Consider the following 15,752-nt stretch of genomic DNA (forward strand, 5'->3'; position numbering starts at 1 on the left):
TTTTTTGACTTGGATATTGATGAAAAATCCAAATTCGAAAGGACATGAAAAAGTTTGGACTAAATTAGCACTATTCATTTTAAAAATGGCTCCATGAAATAGTTTTTCGAGGAATGTAAAATAATTAACTTCAGTAGTGAGTGGTGAACTCTCCCTTACAATACTCTAACCCTAGTACTGGCCGTGTTAAATTCAGCAAGCAGCTGACCCCTCTGCAAGTGAACCCTTTAATTTCTCTTGCATATATTTAGGGTTCCAAATGGCTGCTTCATCCTCCGAAATAAGGTGGAAAATTGTTCATTAATTATTCTAATTATTAGAGCATAGAGGACATATAATGTTATATAGGAAGCTAATTGAGTAGCGAGTCTGACACATGTAAAAGGTTAAGTAAGGAGACGAGAGATAGAGTGTATAGTAATTGAAAAATCAAGTAACAGAAATAAATAGAAGACAGAATGATCAATTGATTCTCTTTTGATGTACAGTTTTCCCATTAATGATAAAAGCTTCAGTATATAATTCTTTCTGTTTCGATTTGTAACATGATTTAGTGCTTTCCCAATAAAATAAAGTAAAATAAAACTTGGTTTAATGGATTGATTCTCTTTTCATTTCTTTTTTGTTTTACTTCTGCGTATCTTATTTTTTGATATATCGATTTTTTCAAAAAATAAAAAAAAGTGCATTTAAACAAAATTTGTTTAAATAAAAAATGATTTTAAATTTTATTTAAAATTAAAAATTACCCAAAATTTTTAAGATCGGGTTCAACTGCAAAAATAAAATAATGAGAATTTTTTGTTTCTATAAAATAATATTCTTTGGCATATCTAGGCCCGCAGGAAAATGTTTAATGTCCTGGATTTTTTTTATCATTATTTTTTGCGTTTTGGAAGATGAAAAGGTAAAAAATACCTGATTTGGTTTTATAATATAACTCTTGAGTTGTTTCTTGTGCTCTAATTTTTTCCAATTTGATCATAATGATTGGTTTGGTTCTTGTTCTTGGCATGTATGGACTTGGTGAAATAAAAGGCTGTTACTACTCCAACTGCAATCAGGCACGGGAAGCTAATTGGGTGGATGAGGCCACCAAAAGGATTGAATACGGATGGTGTTTTTCAACAAACTCGAGGAACTTCTACTGCTGGAGGGCTGCTAAGGGACGATTCTAGGTCCTGCATTCAATGATTCTCTTATCATATTGGTGTTTTTTCGGTGCTTTGCACTGAACTGTGGGGTATTTTGATTGGATTGGAAATGGCATGCAATGAAGGTTACAGAAAGCTTTTGCTTGAGGTAGATTCAGCTACAGCAGTGCAACTGTTATCTTCTGCAAGCAATCTTCATGGTAGTCATCAACAAGTAGTTTCAGCCATACATCAGCTATGACAAAGTCGACCATGGGAGGTCCTGTCGTGTCATATTTACAGGGAAGCAAACGGGAGCGGTGATTGGCTTGCAGCTTGTGCTTGCCCATTGCTCCTAGGAATTTCTTATTTTTCTGAAGCTGATCCCTTTGGGTGTGTTAATCTATTATTAGAAGACATATATAGTGTTGTAACACCAAGGCTTTGTTAGATTTAATTCAGATCTTAATTAGCACTCCGTTGAATCCAGAAAAAGAAGAAGAAGGGGGTATATATAGAGTGAAATCTAAGTTAAGAACATTGATAAAGATAGATAATGGTCAACTTGCTCCATGTATTTGTAAGAAAAAAGAAGAAAATTCTGCTAATTTCAAAACGTTCAAGTTCTTTGTGTTCATCGCATGTATAATAGAGAATAACAGGACAATGAAGAGTTTACAATATCATTGGCAATATGAACTTATGAAGGGCTAATGGCATAGGAAACTCTCATTTAAAATTTATAGTGTTTGAAAACTTTTGATTTTAAAATTTATAGTCTCATATAATCATATATATAACAAGATATATATATAAAAAACAAAATAAAATAAATTATACAAGATACCCGATCACCTCCTCTAACTAGGTGATTAAATAATTTTTTTCATTTGTTTGAGTTATTCAATTTCTTTATTCGTTCTTTTTATTTATTAGAAAATAATTAAGAATATTTACCTTGATTATTTTCTTAATATTATTTTACTCAATAAATAGAAAAACATTATATTTATCCCTATTCTAAAAGAATTAAATTTCAATATCCTATATTTTTAATTATTATAAATCATAATTCTTTATATGAAAATAAAATTCTAATTAAATTTAAAATATCAATTAAAATTAAAATTTCAAAAGATTCATCATGGTGCATTTATCTTGATGTAATTAGACATTTTAGAAATAAAAAAGAAAAAAATCTTAGGTTGTAAAAAAGAGCATACGATATAATGTTATGATAAATTTAAAAAAAAACACTTTAACGAAGTTATAAATATATTTTATACATATATATAAATATTATTATATGTAAAACTCTATCCAGCCTAACAAGTTAGCCTTGGATCAAAGCAACCTACAAACTTGATCGGGTTATACAAAGCCAAAAAATAAAGTTGTAATTGATTCGATTAAACTCGATCACCCGCTGATCAACTCTAAACTTAACATAGGTTTTATAAAGAAAAAATCAAAGTTGAAATTAGCATAGTCAAACTCAATGAACAGTTATGTCTACTCAGAACCTGAGTGAGAAGACATTTATTTTTTTAATAAATATCATTTTGTGTTAGGTATAAAAATCCTCATTTCCCTTTGTTCCCTTGTTCTTCTTCCCCTTCTTAGTTGATTCCTCATTTCTTCTTTGATCTAACCTCCATTACTACCTCATCCGTCACCAACTACATTGTTATTACCAACGACGACAGGTACCACGACTCCTTATATGCGGCTCTAAATCATCCTGTCACGTATAAGAAACCCAAGCCCGTTATTTCACTCATTAACAAGTAACTTAATTTCTTGGAAAAAGATATTGCTTTGTTTCAAATCTTACCATGGGATATGGAGGAGGTTTCAGCTCAAATTTAGCTGTAACTGTCAAAGCATCAGCCTTTCTGGTACATTGCCTCTGCAACATAGAAAATCAGTACAAAGTTCAGTCCCTACATAATTTGCTAACTTAATAAGCATTTTGTCGAACTTCATAAGTGCACACATGGTGTTGCTAATCACATCAGCACCAAAAGTTCTGACTGACTGAACGTGTAATACTGGCAACCCTGACAATGCAGACATTTTCGTTATGTGTGCCTTAAAATCAGAGAAACAAAAGTGCAGAAGCTTTCTGGTAGGGAAACTAAACTACCTCTGTCCATCGCAGCACACCAGTTGCTGTAGGACCTGAAATGCAAGAAAACACTGAGTCGGATGAAGAAAGAAAAAAGAGAGTGAAGGTAAGAAAAACATTGGGTTCTCTTTCCTCAAAGTTAGTGGATTATCTGTAGCAGCAGCTGCTGCTGCAACCATTTTTGTCTGTCAGGTTCTCTTTCCTCAAAGTTTTGAACTTAGGAGATGTTGTTGCCTTGTACTTTACAGTAGTTTGATACTAGAAACCCAAATATGTTTTCAAAAATATTGGAGAAGTTCCTGTGCCCTTGATTTTGCCGTGTAAGATTGGAATTGTGTAGAACTCAAGTACTAATCAGCTACTAGGAAAGTACTGATTTTGATTTTGATTTTGATTTTTTTCCCCGCTTACATCCTTAATTTGATTTTTGTCTGTGAAGATATGTCACAGAAGTTCACAGATTTTCTAGCTAACATTACAATATCTTAGTTAGAACACAAATGGAAGGTAATTTTGCAGATTGCAACTTAATTGATTGTATATCAGAAGTGAACGTAGAAGGATCAAGAAAATCATAAATTCTGAATGAATAAAAATTCATATACACAAGGACTGAGGAAAAAGCTGAGTGAGTTCTCTTCATGAATTGTGGAAAAATGAGGCCTCTGTAGACTGTTGTTGGATTCTGAAACACCAACTTATTAACAGACCGATCTCTCAGGTTCCTTCAGGAAAGCTTACAAGGAAAATCCAACTATGCCCAGACTCTTTTTTTAGGGACAAGGTCAGATGTCTTAATCTCATCAATCTTGGCCGCAACAATGAAATCATTCAAACTCAAGCCACCTGCAGTTCCAACAGAAAACTTTTAAATTTCAAGCGCTGTCAAAGAGATCATTTGGTTCAGGTTGCATGTTGAGTACAAGGAAATTCAATATTAGCCTTCAAGGTAAAAAGCATTGGAGTTGAGAGAGAGAGTTGTGAACTTGAAAGCTTACCAAGGGATGCAGTCCATAGTTCAGCTCTAACTTGATTGGGCTGTTCCAAGTGCACATTTGGGAAATGGCCACTTGATTCTGTAGCTTTGTAAATTCTATTGACAAGCTCAACCCCACATTTAAAATCTCTCAACTTCCACAAGCATTGCAGTTTCAGTCCGCCTTCTTCATCCAGGAGTCTCCAGCCTAGAACCTACAAATGAAAATCTTTTCCTTTAAGCAAAAGCACATTGAAGTTTTCGCAGTTGGAAGCTGGACATGGAACTCTCAGAATTTACTTCATATGTCTATGCAAATGAAAAAAACAATGCTGAATATGCTACCTTTGCTTTTGTCTGTCAGTATCCAAAATGAAACAGAAGCAAATGCACTAGGATGTTAAAACAGCTAGACGAGAGAAAAATATTGGATCAGAAGTTTTTATATCTTTTATCGGGTTCTTAATGTGAGAATCTTTTTTTAATTATTTCTACGTGGTAGCATAGAATATTTGATAAATATTATGGAATTCAAATATGCTAGGAACTTCACTTATCAAAGCATTTCAACATGATCTATCGCAAGAGAAGAGTTGCTTCTTGATAATGATTTTCTCTTGGAAACACATACTGCTAATTAGTTTTTCTGAGCACAGGAAAAATAAAAAGAAAATGTTAGATAGAAGCTCGAAAAAAGGATACTTTTTATCTGCTAAGAAAAAAACTGAGAGTTCTATTAAGAACATGAAAAAGAAAACCAACCGTGGAAACAATTTGTGCAAGTGTGCAGAACAAGCACTTCATTTCAGAACCAAGATGCTAAGTAGAAGAATAAAAAATCCGGCAACACAAAATGCAGGCAAAGATTGGTCCAAAAGAATTGCTGATTCGCAGCATCAAAGATTCAAATCGACTCCTACAGTCTGCAAATAAATGCAGCACTGCAACTTGCAATTTCTAAAGGTTCAAACTTTTAAGTGCCATGAGAAATAATGAATCCGGCATTAAAAGAACAAAACCAAATGAGTGCTCTTCATCTTCCATCTCTTCAGAATCGACTAATTTGCATACATGAAGCAATTTCAGGTACTACACCAACTCCACCACCACAAAACTAACATTTACGAGTCCAATTCAACATTTATCAACTAGCATAGAGAGTAAGTAAACTTGAACAAACTACAACTGATAAAACATGCTGTACATAGCAAACCACAAACTTAAAACAGAAAACAGGGGCAAAGCAATCCGTATGGGGACATGAAATTTACCTTCTTTAACAGTTTTTGAGCATCATCTTTAGACATGGGATCTTGCAAAGGAGATATAGGAGTACACTCTTGCTGAGAAAGAGAAAGAGCAGAAACAGTAGGAATGAGAATCTTATGTTCAGTATTAACATTTCCTAACACTTTCTCAGCAAACCCACTTTCTATTTCAGCAGGAAAAGGGTCTCTGGCACCAAATTCACCTAACTTGTCGCCAGCTCCCATAGCTTGGAGTCTCAAAGAGGGGGTTATAATGGGAGTCAAGATGGAGACTTTGAAGTGGTGGTGGTTGTGTGGAGGATAGGATTTAGGGGGTGGGAGGGAGAAGGGGAAGCGAGTGGTGGTTGTGGCGGTGGTACCCATGGTGGTTTACTGTGACTGGTGGTGATAACGGGAGCTAAGTTCAAGGAGGGTTGTCTTTGTCTTGCTGTGTTTATCTGGTGGTTAGCAGGGGTTTTTGGACCAGACGTTTTTCGAAAGGACGGTTCAGTTACCAGTGGCTGAGGTGAAGTGCCACCGGCCACGTCTTCTTGATGACGTGGACTTCAATGTCAACCGGCTTGCCGTTTCAGTAAAAGAAGACGACGTCGGTTTTTGTGAGCTAAAAGGGCTATTTTCTTAGGGTTTGCAAGTAAATCATTTATCTAAAAAAAACATTTTTGTATCTATAAATCCCAAAACAAGAATTCATATCAAAATAACCTACATATCTAACTATCACTTCACACCTTCAATTAATTTGGACTGTTTTTCATGTGAATTAAAATTCTTAATATATAAAAATGTTTTGATAAATAAAAAAAAACGCTTTAATGAAGTTATAAATATATTTTATACATATATAAATATTATAATATGTTAAACATGAAATTAACCCTGGACTAAAGCAACCTCTAGTCTTGATCGGGTTATACAAAACTAAAAAAACAGAAATATAATTGGTCTGATTAAAATCAGTGACCTACCGATTAACTTCAAATCTAACATGAGTTTTACGAAGAAAAAATTAAAATTAAAATTGATCTAGTCAAACTCAATGACCTGTTAGGTCTACTCAAAACTCGAGTGAGCTCAGATTTTTTTTAATAAATATCATTTTGTGTTATGGATAAAAATCTTCATTTCCCTTTCTTCCCTTATTCTTCTTCCCCTTCTTAGTTGATTCCTCAGTTCTTCTTTGATCTAACCTCCATTGCTACCTCATCTGTCACCAACCACTTTGTACCGACGACGACAGTTACCACGACTCCTTATATGGTGAGGAAATTAATGAATTAAATGGAATTATGAGCCATTGCAAGAGGAAGCTGAAGCTGGTTCCTAAATTGCCCAATTCATGTATTAATTCAATGTTGCTCAACTTGTCTGGAAAGGAATCATCGACAAAGAAGAGAATGATACCTACAACGTTGATCTGAGAGTGAAAAGGCAAGTGAGAGATTCAAATGTTTTGGTAGACAGAAAAAATAACATTGGGAAGGAAACAATTAAAGAAAACTCATTGAAAAAGGAGAATGTGCAAGTATTTGACAAAACAATTCATTGAAAAGGGGGGCTTGTGTAAGTATTTGACAGGGAAGCTTCTTAAATTAGGCTTGTGTATTTTACTTGGAAAAAATTAATTTTTCACATACTTAAACACAAGCTTCTTAAATTAGGCTTGTGTATTCAGCAAATGTTTTTTTTCATGTTTTTATTTTAAAATATTAAATTAATTCAAGTTAACTCTCCAACTTAAAACCTATGTTTTGGCATGGATGAACCATCGAATTGGGTTTAGAAATTATGTGTTAGAGATATCATTGTGCAATTCTCTATAGTAATCCAGCTATACTTTTTAAAATTTACTAGTTATGTGACTCGCATTTCATTACAAATTAGATATTTTTACTTTTTATAAAAAAATTATATATGCATGTTTTTTCAATGTTTTTTTATAGTTTTAAAAATCTAAGCGCAAATTAAAAAGTTTATACATACATGTAATTAAATAAAACAAGAACTATGTGTGCAAATAAATAAATAAAAAGTTATTAATGATACCTAAACATAAAACTTGAAAAATCAAAAGATGAATGTAGATCAAGATATTTAATCTTGTAAGACGAGATATTTACCCGATTATGTTTGCTAAATTCTATTTATTATAATATTTTTTTTATTGAATCAAACGATCATAGAAATAGACAAACACATTAAATTGATTGAGTAAAAAAAAAGAAAAAATAATTATGCAAGATTACACATATTAGAAATATTGTCTGAAAATAAATATTTTTTATTTTAAAAATATAATTCATCTATACAAATGATAAAAAAAAATTATACATGAATGAGAAACATCTTTTTGAAAATTAAATGCATAACCAAAAAATAACCTTCATTTAAAAAAAGCTCTTTAAATAAAATAAAAGAGACAATTGGTATTAATATAAACATAAATATTTTTTTTTTGAAAACACAATATAAAAAGAAGCATTAATTGAAAAAAGAACAGGTGTTACTAGGCTAGCCAGCTTGCTTCTCCTATTTCGTTAAGGGTCACATGATTAGGCTTTTTTTTTTTGCTGCACCTAGTTTTTTTTTGAAAAATAATTAGATGATGTATTGTTTGATCTTGTCCAGATTTTGGCCACTGTGGTGGCTAGAAAATAAGGGTTTAAATTTTTTTACCCAAAACCTTTTTTTCAATTCATTTTGACCCAAAACACTTTAAGAAACATGATAAATTTATCCATGACCTAAAAAACCAAATTACCATCCCAAAAACCAAATCAACCCGAGCTCAAATTTATTTTTTTACAAACTTTAAAGGTAAAGAAAGCACTTAATATGAACTTTCCTTATCAAAAGAAACTATTTAACATAAACTATTTAAAGGCCCAAAACACTTAATATGTTTTTTTCTCTACTGTCGAAATTCGGTGACCTCTCTCTCTCCTTTGTTAACCAGGAACTAAAAATAATAAAAATAAACCTTTATACCAAAACTAAATTTAAAAAATATTGAGGTGTCAAAATTGTATAATTTGCGTTAATTTTAAGTTTGGGGACCAAAGTGTATCTTTTTCAAAACTTATTGCGCACCACCCTTTTTAGCACCTTTTTTATTTATGTCCATTTTCTTTTAATCCGACTCTTTCATAAGAAATCAAAATCAAAATCAATTGATTTTCAATTAGAACTAAATCGCTGGAAAAAAATTTGATGACCAAATTAAAAAACAATAAAAATTTATAGTTCATCCATAGTAACGTGTAAAAGGATGAACGATAAGATCATGCACAGTGAAAATCCCACACTTTTAATTTTATAATTAATTATAATTAATGATGGAAAGTGGTGTTTACTCAGGAACAGTACATATGACTCCCTCGAACATATCATGTAGTTTCATGACAATTTCTTCTCTGGCTACAAGGAGAAAGGTTTTGAATACACATCAAATGGTTCGCTAGCAGTTAACTGTGGTTCCTGCAGAAAGATTTTAACACCACCAATCAGCAAAGGCAAGAACATGTGTTCTAGTCTATCTTTTGCTAAGCAAATGGAGATAAAAAAATCAAAGCAGAATTAATGAATGTGATGTATGAGCACATACAAACAAACATGATTAGAAAATTTATGTCACCACAGCTTTTGCAATGGTGATATGTGCCGAATACAAACAGCAAAAAGTTAGTGCTGAAAAAACATACCTGTGTGTTCCCTCCTCTGTAATTCCTCCCTGCTAATAGCATTGAGATAAGTGTTGGTACAACACCACCACCATGCACACCACCACCATGCTCATTGGTCCTCTTACGGATGGTAGCCCGCATTGCATTTAGCATGCTGCCGTATGTAGTTCTATGTCCGCGCTCGATTGCTTGGATGAATGAATAAGTCATTACACCTGTTGAAGTGATCTTTGATAGAGCCTGTCCATATAGATTCAGATTGAATAAGTGCATCGCTGCTGTGAATGAGAAAATCCATTCTTGATTTCTAGATTATAAAGTTTGACATGTATGCTTAATTATGGAAGTACCGAAGTGTCTGCAGAGGTTTGATCATCATCGCAGCCACTGAAGGAGATCACTTCCCCACCACTTGTCCCTTTCCAAACTCCTGATCGAGGGCGATGATCTTCCCAAACATACTTCCCGCTCTATTTTCATCAATGTAAGCATTTATGAGCAAGAAAAGTACAATATTTGGATAGAGAGGATGCAAATATAATCGATTTCCATTCATAGCCAGCATTTGCTGCAAGGTGCCAAAGGCTATGAACAGGGGTTTATCCATGTATTTCTCAACTGCAAGGTTATGCTACGTTTTTAGTAAGAAAAGAAAGGGATAGGACAAACCTATCCATTCTGCAGAGAAACGGTAAATCCAGCACAGTGCCACTATGGCAAGCATCAATGATGGCATGAAGCTTAACACCATGGGAAATAGGCTTGACAATTACTGCATTGATCTCATCATCAACAATCATTCCTTGAGTTTCAAAATCTGTTGGACAAAGTGTTTCATCATATCCATCCAACTCATCTCCATTGTAATCCTTCTGCTGCGAACCATGACCGGAAAAATGAAACACTAACGAATCTCCAGGCTGACATCCTTGCACGAGCCATGACAATGCCAATCTCATGTTGGATTTAGTTGGCCGCCTATAAGGATCAGTCTCTTCCTCTGCAAATTGATTATTAATCAGCATGAATAGTGATATAATCACAGAAAAGTACTCCATGTGCCTTGAGCATCGAACACATTGGTCATAGTTAAACTTGAAATAACTCTTAATTTGTTTTAGAACTTCTACTCGGCTGATTAGATCTTAGTATAGGAATGTATCAAATTGAAATTCGGGATAACAATACACTAACAAGCATATCATTCATTCCAAAGTCAACCAAACTTAAAAACACATGAGAGCATTCCCCCTGATTATGAAAGCTAATAAGACATTAAAATATGTACTTGATTCTACCAAACGGAGTCAATAACTTTGTAAAGAGAACTTATATCCAACAAAATAACCTAAATTATGAGGGTATAAATCATTAATTAATCAATTACCAAATCATTGTATATGCGGATTAAAGACGGTATAAATCAAACTATCAAGAATCTTTCAAGAAAAAGTACAAGAACGGAAATAAATGTTTGAAAATTCTTACCAGTGAGCATGATGATGGAGGATTGAGGGAAGTTGAACCTATTAACCAACAAATACTTCATGCACATGGCATCATTAATGCACCCTTTGAGTTCATTCTTAGTATTCTTATAAGACACCGCACAAATCACAGCACGCTTTGTGCCATGGACAGCAGGTGGTGGTCCAGGAGGCGCATGACTGAATGGTGATGGAATTTCTTGAAAAGGATGAGGCGGGGGAGGGTAATGCTGGTAGTGGCTCGAGGATGAGTAAGATCGAGCAGGCGGTGGTGGGGCTAAGCGAGGATCAGCTATGTAGGTGATGGCATGGCAGATAGCACAGCAGATGGAGTTGGCTCCTGGTGGATGCTGCAAAAGGGTGTGGCAGTTTGAACAGTTGACTAACATGTACATGCTGGTTAGTGTCTCTGAGAGACGCAGAAATGTCAGAACTCAAAAAAGTTTGAGAAGGGATTATTGGCAATAGGATGATTAATTTAATGCTGATGATACAAGGCAAAGTTGGTAAGAGGTTTGGAAGGAGAGCGGCTTGTGGAGGAGGGCAAAACGTGGAGAGGGTGGGGATGATAACTTTGACTTCCATGTACAGTTCATTGGACACAAACAAGTTGGCCAGTAAACAATGATTGGCCAAAGAGAGAACTTCTGTGCTTAAATGACTAGATATCTTTTTAAATTTTCACTCATCATACTTCAATGGTTTTAATAGTATTTTATCAGAAAAAAATGATTTTAAGATTATAGTATGAGTTGATTAATTGATAACGAAAGGGATTATAAAATTAATCAAGTGCACTACTATGCTATTCATTGATAGGCTTGTTTCTTGCATGTTGCCCGTTGAAGAATACCCTAATCATGACAACTAAATAAAAAAAAAAAGTAAATTGGTAAATGGTTTTGGAACATTGATTTGGTCATCTAATTTTTCATGATCGGGTCAAACAAGAACACTATTCAATTATTTGACTTGTGGTATGAAAGGAAAGACAACTCTACTGGACAGAAAGAGCAAGATGTTTTAAATGGTTGGAAATTTGAAGCATGAGGCGTGTGCACATTCATGGGGAAAATGATATAAATGGATCTGGTTTGAATGATTTTGTCTAAGGTGTGTACACTGCTTGTTTATTGGATTTTAGAATACTTAATTGAAATAAAAAACTTGATCTAATATGTTCGTCAAACGTATATTTTCTTGGATTTATATGATTGTCAAATCTAAAAATTTTGTATTTATCAGGATCGCCATATGATTCATTATAGAAACACTTAATACAAACCTTTTTAAATAATATTCGTTATTTATAACCTGCCCTTGAAAGTGGTGATTACAAAACCTTGACCGATGCCGTTGAAAGCTTCCAATATTGTGTAATCGTCGATATCGGTGCCGGAGTCTACACGAAAAAATCGAAATTGAGAAAGATAAGTCTTTCATTACGTTTAAAGGATCGGCTAGTACCATGCCAACCTTGACATTTGCTGGGTATATGGAACTGTTTACAGTGCCACCTTGCAAGTTGATTCTGCTTATTTTGTATCTTCTAATATCATTATTAAGGTAAGAATTACTCAGAACAATGGTGCTATAACCTTGACATTAATTACTTTTTTCTTTTATTTAAGGTTAATGTTTTTGTTATGTTAACCCACCTTCTATCCATTTTTATATAATATTTATTAAAATAGCATGCTGTTATTTTATGTGTAGAAATTTAAAATTAATAGAAAAAATGCTATCTTTTAATAATTTGATATATATATATATATATATATATATATATATATATATATATAAAACTCATGTAGAGTTTATGTAATCATATAATAAGACATAAAAAGAACAAAACAAAATAAATTATACAAGTTCCCCGATCATCTCCTTTAATCAAGTGATTGAAATAAATTTTTTGATTTGTTTGAGTTATTCAATTCCTTGATTTCTTCTTTTTATTTATTAGAAAATAGTTAAGAATATTTACCTTGATTATTTCCTTTACAATATGTTACTCAATAAACAGAAAAACATTATCTTTATCCCTATTCTAAAAGAATTAAATTTCAATATCCTATATTTTTAATTATTATAAATCATAATTCTTTATATGAAAATAAAATTCTAAATAAATTTAAAATATCAATTAAAATTAAAATATCAAAAGATTCATTATGGAGCATGTACGTATCTTGAGGCAAGTAGACATTTTAGAAATAAAAGAGAAAAATGTAATAAGCAGCCAAAATCTTAAGGTTGTAAAAAAGAGCATACGATGTTAAAATTTAGTATTATAATGATTTTGCAACAAGAAAATACTGTACGGAAAAGAATACTATTCTAGCAAAGTAAATTAAATTTGATGCTAGATGATGAACAGAAGTACAAAAATTGAAAATTAATTCTATTTTTTTTTTTTATATATATATATAGAGACACGTAGAAGTTTTGAAAAAAATGTCCTTCCTTCCTGGTTTGGCCAATGGAGAAACAGCTATCTTTGGCTATGTTAAAAAAAGAAAGAAAGAAAGAAAAAGGAAAGAAGGAGAAGATGCTATTCTATCGTATTGCTTCATATATATCAAGTGGTTGTGAGGTAACCAGCAATTTAAAATAGAGGGAATTATGCGAAGAGCTCTCTCAATCCCAAGTATTCCAAGTCTCTCTTGCTAGTGATCAGCCTATAAATTCCAATCTTATTCCACGAAAATATTCCACCAGAAAAAAGAAAGATGGGTTCCATTGCAGCTATTCAGTGTGCCATTACGGCCATTCTTCTCGTGTCCACCACCGTTAGTTCTGATGATAAAAGTCCGATACCTGCCGATCCATCGAGCCTAAACACATGGTTTCAAGACAATGTCAAGCCCCTGGCAGCCCGTAAGGGCACCATAGACCCTGCCCTCGAAGCGGCCGAGGCCAAACCAAGAACCATCAAGGTTCGACAAGATGGAAGTGGAGAATTCAAAACCTTGAAGGATGCTATTAACAGCATTCCAACAGGGAACACAGAACGAGTGATTGTGGATATTGGACCTGGAGAGTACATTGAAAAACTCAAAATCGAACGTACCAAACCTTTTGTAACATTCTTGGGATCGCCTGGTAACAAGCCAACCTTGTCATTTGACGGCACGGCAAAAGAATATGGAACTGTTTACAGTGCTACCTTGGAAGCTGAGGCTGATTACTTTGTGGCTGCTAATATCATTTTTAAGGTGTGTGCTCGTTTCATAAAATATTATCAATGATTTCCATTTCTTTTCACTACTTCACATCGCCCTGCTGAAGTTTGAATGTTAATGATGAGGGGAACTTAAGGCCATCTTGATCATCATAGAGCAGGCAAATTCCCACGTCTTAAAATTAAAATGTATTTTCACATCTCACTGATTCTTTTCTTTTTTTGAGGTTATTTTATGTTGCCTTTTCTTTTCTATGGAATTGTTGGAACAGAACTCTGCACCGAGGCCAAATGGGGAATTGAAAGGAGAACAAGCAGTTGCTCTGAGGATTTCTGGGGACAAGTCTGCTTTCTATAACTGCAGATTAATTGGATTTCAAGACACATTGTGTGATGACAAGGGACGGCATCTCTTCAAGGATTGTTATATTGAAGGCACCGTTGATTACATTTTTGGTAGCGGAAAGTCCTTGTATTTGGTAACCCTTAAAAAATTAACTCTCCGAATTAAATTCTATTTAAAAATTGATTGTGTTACTGTAGATGGATAATATTTATTAAACCAAGACCCGCCTACCCGGGGGGTCTTTGTTTGATTTTGAATAGTACAGAGAGTTGACCCGGTTAAACCTGAGTGACTCGATGAGTCAACCAATAACCCGATCAACATCCTTTTTTTTCCAGAAAAACGTGGTTTTTATTTTTTTTCAAAATACAAATTGTCAAAACAATTTTTTTTCATGAAAAAACCAATAGAATTGGTCAACTCGTCGATTCACATATTGACGAGCTCAACCTGGTGACCCGGACCCTAGTTTTGTTTGGGTTCACTTTTGAACTGCCTGGAGACTTGACATGGTTAGGTTCGAGTGACTTGTTTAGATTTTAAAAAAAGCTTGTCAAAAACAATTTAGTTTCTTTAAAAAAAACTAAATACACCGTGTCAACTCATCAATCCATGGACTGACCCTCCTAACTCGTATCCCGGGGCTATGGTATGGATAGCAATTGACGTCCATACATGTGGTGTAATATATTGAATATCCAACTAAATGCAGGGAACAGAGTTACATGTGATTGGTGATGAAAATGGGAACTTCATCACTGCCCATGCAAGAAACAGCGAGGCAGAAGATACTGGATTTTCGTTCGTGCATTGTAAAGTAGATGGCACTGGCGCCAAGGGGGCGTATTTGGGACGAGCATGGCAGGCAAGGCCACGAGTGGTCTTCTCATACACTACCATGAGCAGTGTTGTTAATCCTGAGGGATGGTCCAATAATTTCCACCCTGAACGAGACCAGTATGTATTTGATCCATCTTCTATTTATAATTATCTTAAGATCGTGTTTACTCTGTGTTTTAAGATACGAAAAGGATAACCATGTTCGGTTAATTTCAAGCTCGTTTGTTATGAAAAAAATCAAAAGGGTTTTTATTATTTTTAATGAACTGGACCCCTAATTATTTAGATAAAATCAAGTTTACATTTTTCGAGAGTGGAATCATTAAATTTTAGGGATTGAATGCTTTGTTAATATATGCGAGCCATTGCTTTCAGGACTGCTTTATTTGGAGAATACAAGTGCGAGGGGGAAGGAGCTAACCCCGCAGGCCGCGCTAAATCGAGCAGGCAGCTAACACCTGATCAAGCAGCTCCCTTCATTTCTCTTGGCTTCATTGAAAGTTCCAAATGGCTGCTTCATCCTCCAAATTAATTTTGGATGTAAATCAAAAATCATTATCCTTAGGCATATAGAGATAGAGATGCAGAATAATTGTTAACCATATATAGAGCAGTAAAATCCATCTTGTGGAAAAATAAATCAATATGCAGAGAAACCAAATGAAGGAAATTGGATTCTCTCGTGTTCATGTTCTTACAAATACCATATA

The 15,752-nt window shown here is 33.9% G+C and overlaps 3 protein-coding genes and 1 long non-coding RNA gene across 4 annotated transcripts; 1 reads left to right on the plus strand and 3 right to left on the minus strand.

Annotated features, from left to right (window-relative positions):
- Window positions 1-2,504: 2,504 nt before the first annotated feature.
- LOC133678075 (uncharacterized) lies at window positions 2,505-3,271 on the minus strand. Its single transcript, XR_009835895.1, has 2 exons — window positions 2,968-3,271; window positions 2,505-2,874 (listed from the first exon to the last, which is right to left on the minus strand). It is a non-coding gene; the product is annotated as an uncharacterized LOC133678075 (long non-coding RNA).
- Window positions 3,272-3,816: 545 nt separating this feature from the next.
- Window positions 3,817-5,999, minus strand: LOC133678074 (probable pterin-4-alpha-carbinolamine dehydratase, chloroplastic). Its single transcript, XM_062100260.1, has 3 exons — window positions 5,509-5,999; window positions 4,260-4,452; window positions 3,817-4,107 (listed from the first exon to the last, which is right to left on the minus strand). Exons 1-3 carry the CDS (start codon window positions 5,866-5,868, stop codon window positions 4,016-4,018), a joined length of 645 nt encoding a protein of 214 aa, XP_061956244.1. The 5' UTR covers window positions 5,869-5,999; the 3' UTR covers window positions 3,817-4,015.
- A 2,808-nt stretch (window positions 6,000-8,807) lies between these two features.
- On the minus strand, window positions 8,808-11,276 carry LOC133677794 (metacaspase-1-like). Its single transcript, XM_062099918.1, has 5 exons — window positions 10,674-11,276; window positions 9,851-10,185; window positions 9,536-9,655; window positions 9,204-9,425; window positions 8,808-8,979 (listed from the first exon to the last, which is right to left on the minus strand). Exons 1-5 carry the CDS (start codon window positions 11,065-11,067, stop codon window positions 8,920-8,922), a joined length of 1,131 nt encoding a protein of 376 aa, XP_061955902.1. The 5' UTR covers window positions 11,068-11,276; the 3' UTR covers window positions 8,808-8,919.
- Window positions 11,277-13,404: 2,128 nt separating this feature from the next.
- LOC133678880 (pectinesterase PPME1) lies at window positions 13,405-15,574 on the plus strand. Its single transcript, XM_062101385.1, has 4 exons — window positions 13,405-13,890; window positions 14,129-14,335; window positions 14,915-15,159; window positions 15,418-15,574. The coding sequence occupies exons 1-4, from the start codon at window positions 13,405-13,407 to the stop codon at window positions 15,572-15,574; spliced, it is 1,095 nt and encodes a 364-aa protein (XP_061957369.1).
- The last annotated feature ends 178 nt before the right edge of the window (window positions 15,575-15,752 follow it).

Source organism: Populus nigra, chromosome 18 (assembly GCF_951802175.1).
Source record: "Populus nigra chromosome 18, ddPopNigr1.1, whole genome shotgun sequence".
NCBI lineage: Eukaryota > Viridiplantae > Streptophyta > Magnoliopsida > Malpighiales > Salicaceae > Populus > Populus nigra.

What these genes read in the sequence shown, in the direction of transcription:
- LOC133678074 (XM_062100260.1), bottom strand. Translation starts at nt 5,868, where the DNA reads ATGGGTACCACCGCCACAACCACCACTCGCTTCCCCTTCTCCCTCCCA. An exon ending in CTCAAAAACTGTTAAAGAAG is followed by an intron (nt 4,453 to 5,508) that starts GTAAATTTCATG and finishes TTTCATTTGTAG; the next exon opens with GTTCTAGGCTGGAGACTCCT. An exon ending in ACTATGGACTGCATCCCTTG is followed by an intron (nt 4,108 to 4,259) that starts GTAAGCTTTCAA and finishes TTGGAACTGCAG; the next exon opens with GTGGCTTGAGTTTGAATGAT.
- LOC133677794 (XM_062099918.1), bottom strand. Translation starts at nt 11,067, where the DNA reads ATGTACATGTTAGTCAACTGTTCAAACTGCCACACCCTTTTGCAGCAT. An exon ending in CTCCATCATCATGCTCACTG is followed by an intron (nt 10,186 to 10,673) that starts GTAAGAATTTTC and finishes ATCAATTTGCAG; the next exon opens with AGGAAGAGACTGATCCTTAT. An exon ending in ACAGAGGAGGGAACACACAG is followed by an intron (nt 8,980 to 9,203) that starts GTATGTTTTTTC and finishes ATCTTTCTGCAG; the next exon opens with GAACCACAGTTAACTGCTAG.
- LOC133678880 (XM_062101385.1), top strand. Translation starts at nt 13,405, where the DNA reads ATGGGTTCCATTGCAGCTATTCAGTGTGCCATTACGGCCATTCTTCTC. An exon ending in CTGCTAATATCATTTTTAAG is followed by an intron (nt 13,891 to 14,128) that starts GTGTGTGCTCGT and finishes TTGTTGGAACAG; the next exon opens with AACTCTGCACCGAGGCCAAA. An exon ending in GCGGAAAGTCCTTGTATTTG is followed by an intron (nt 14,336 to 14,914) that starts GTAACCCTTAAA and finishes AACTAAATGCAG; the next exon opens with GGAACAGAGTTACATGTGAT.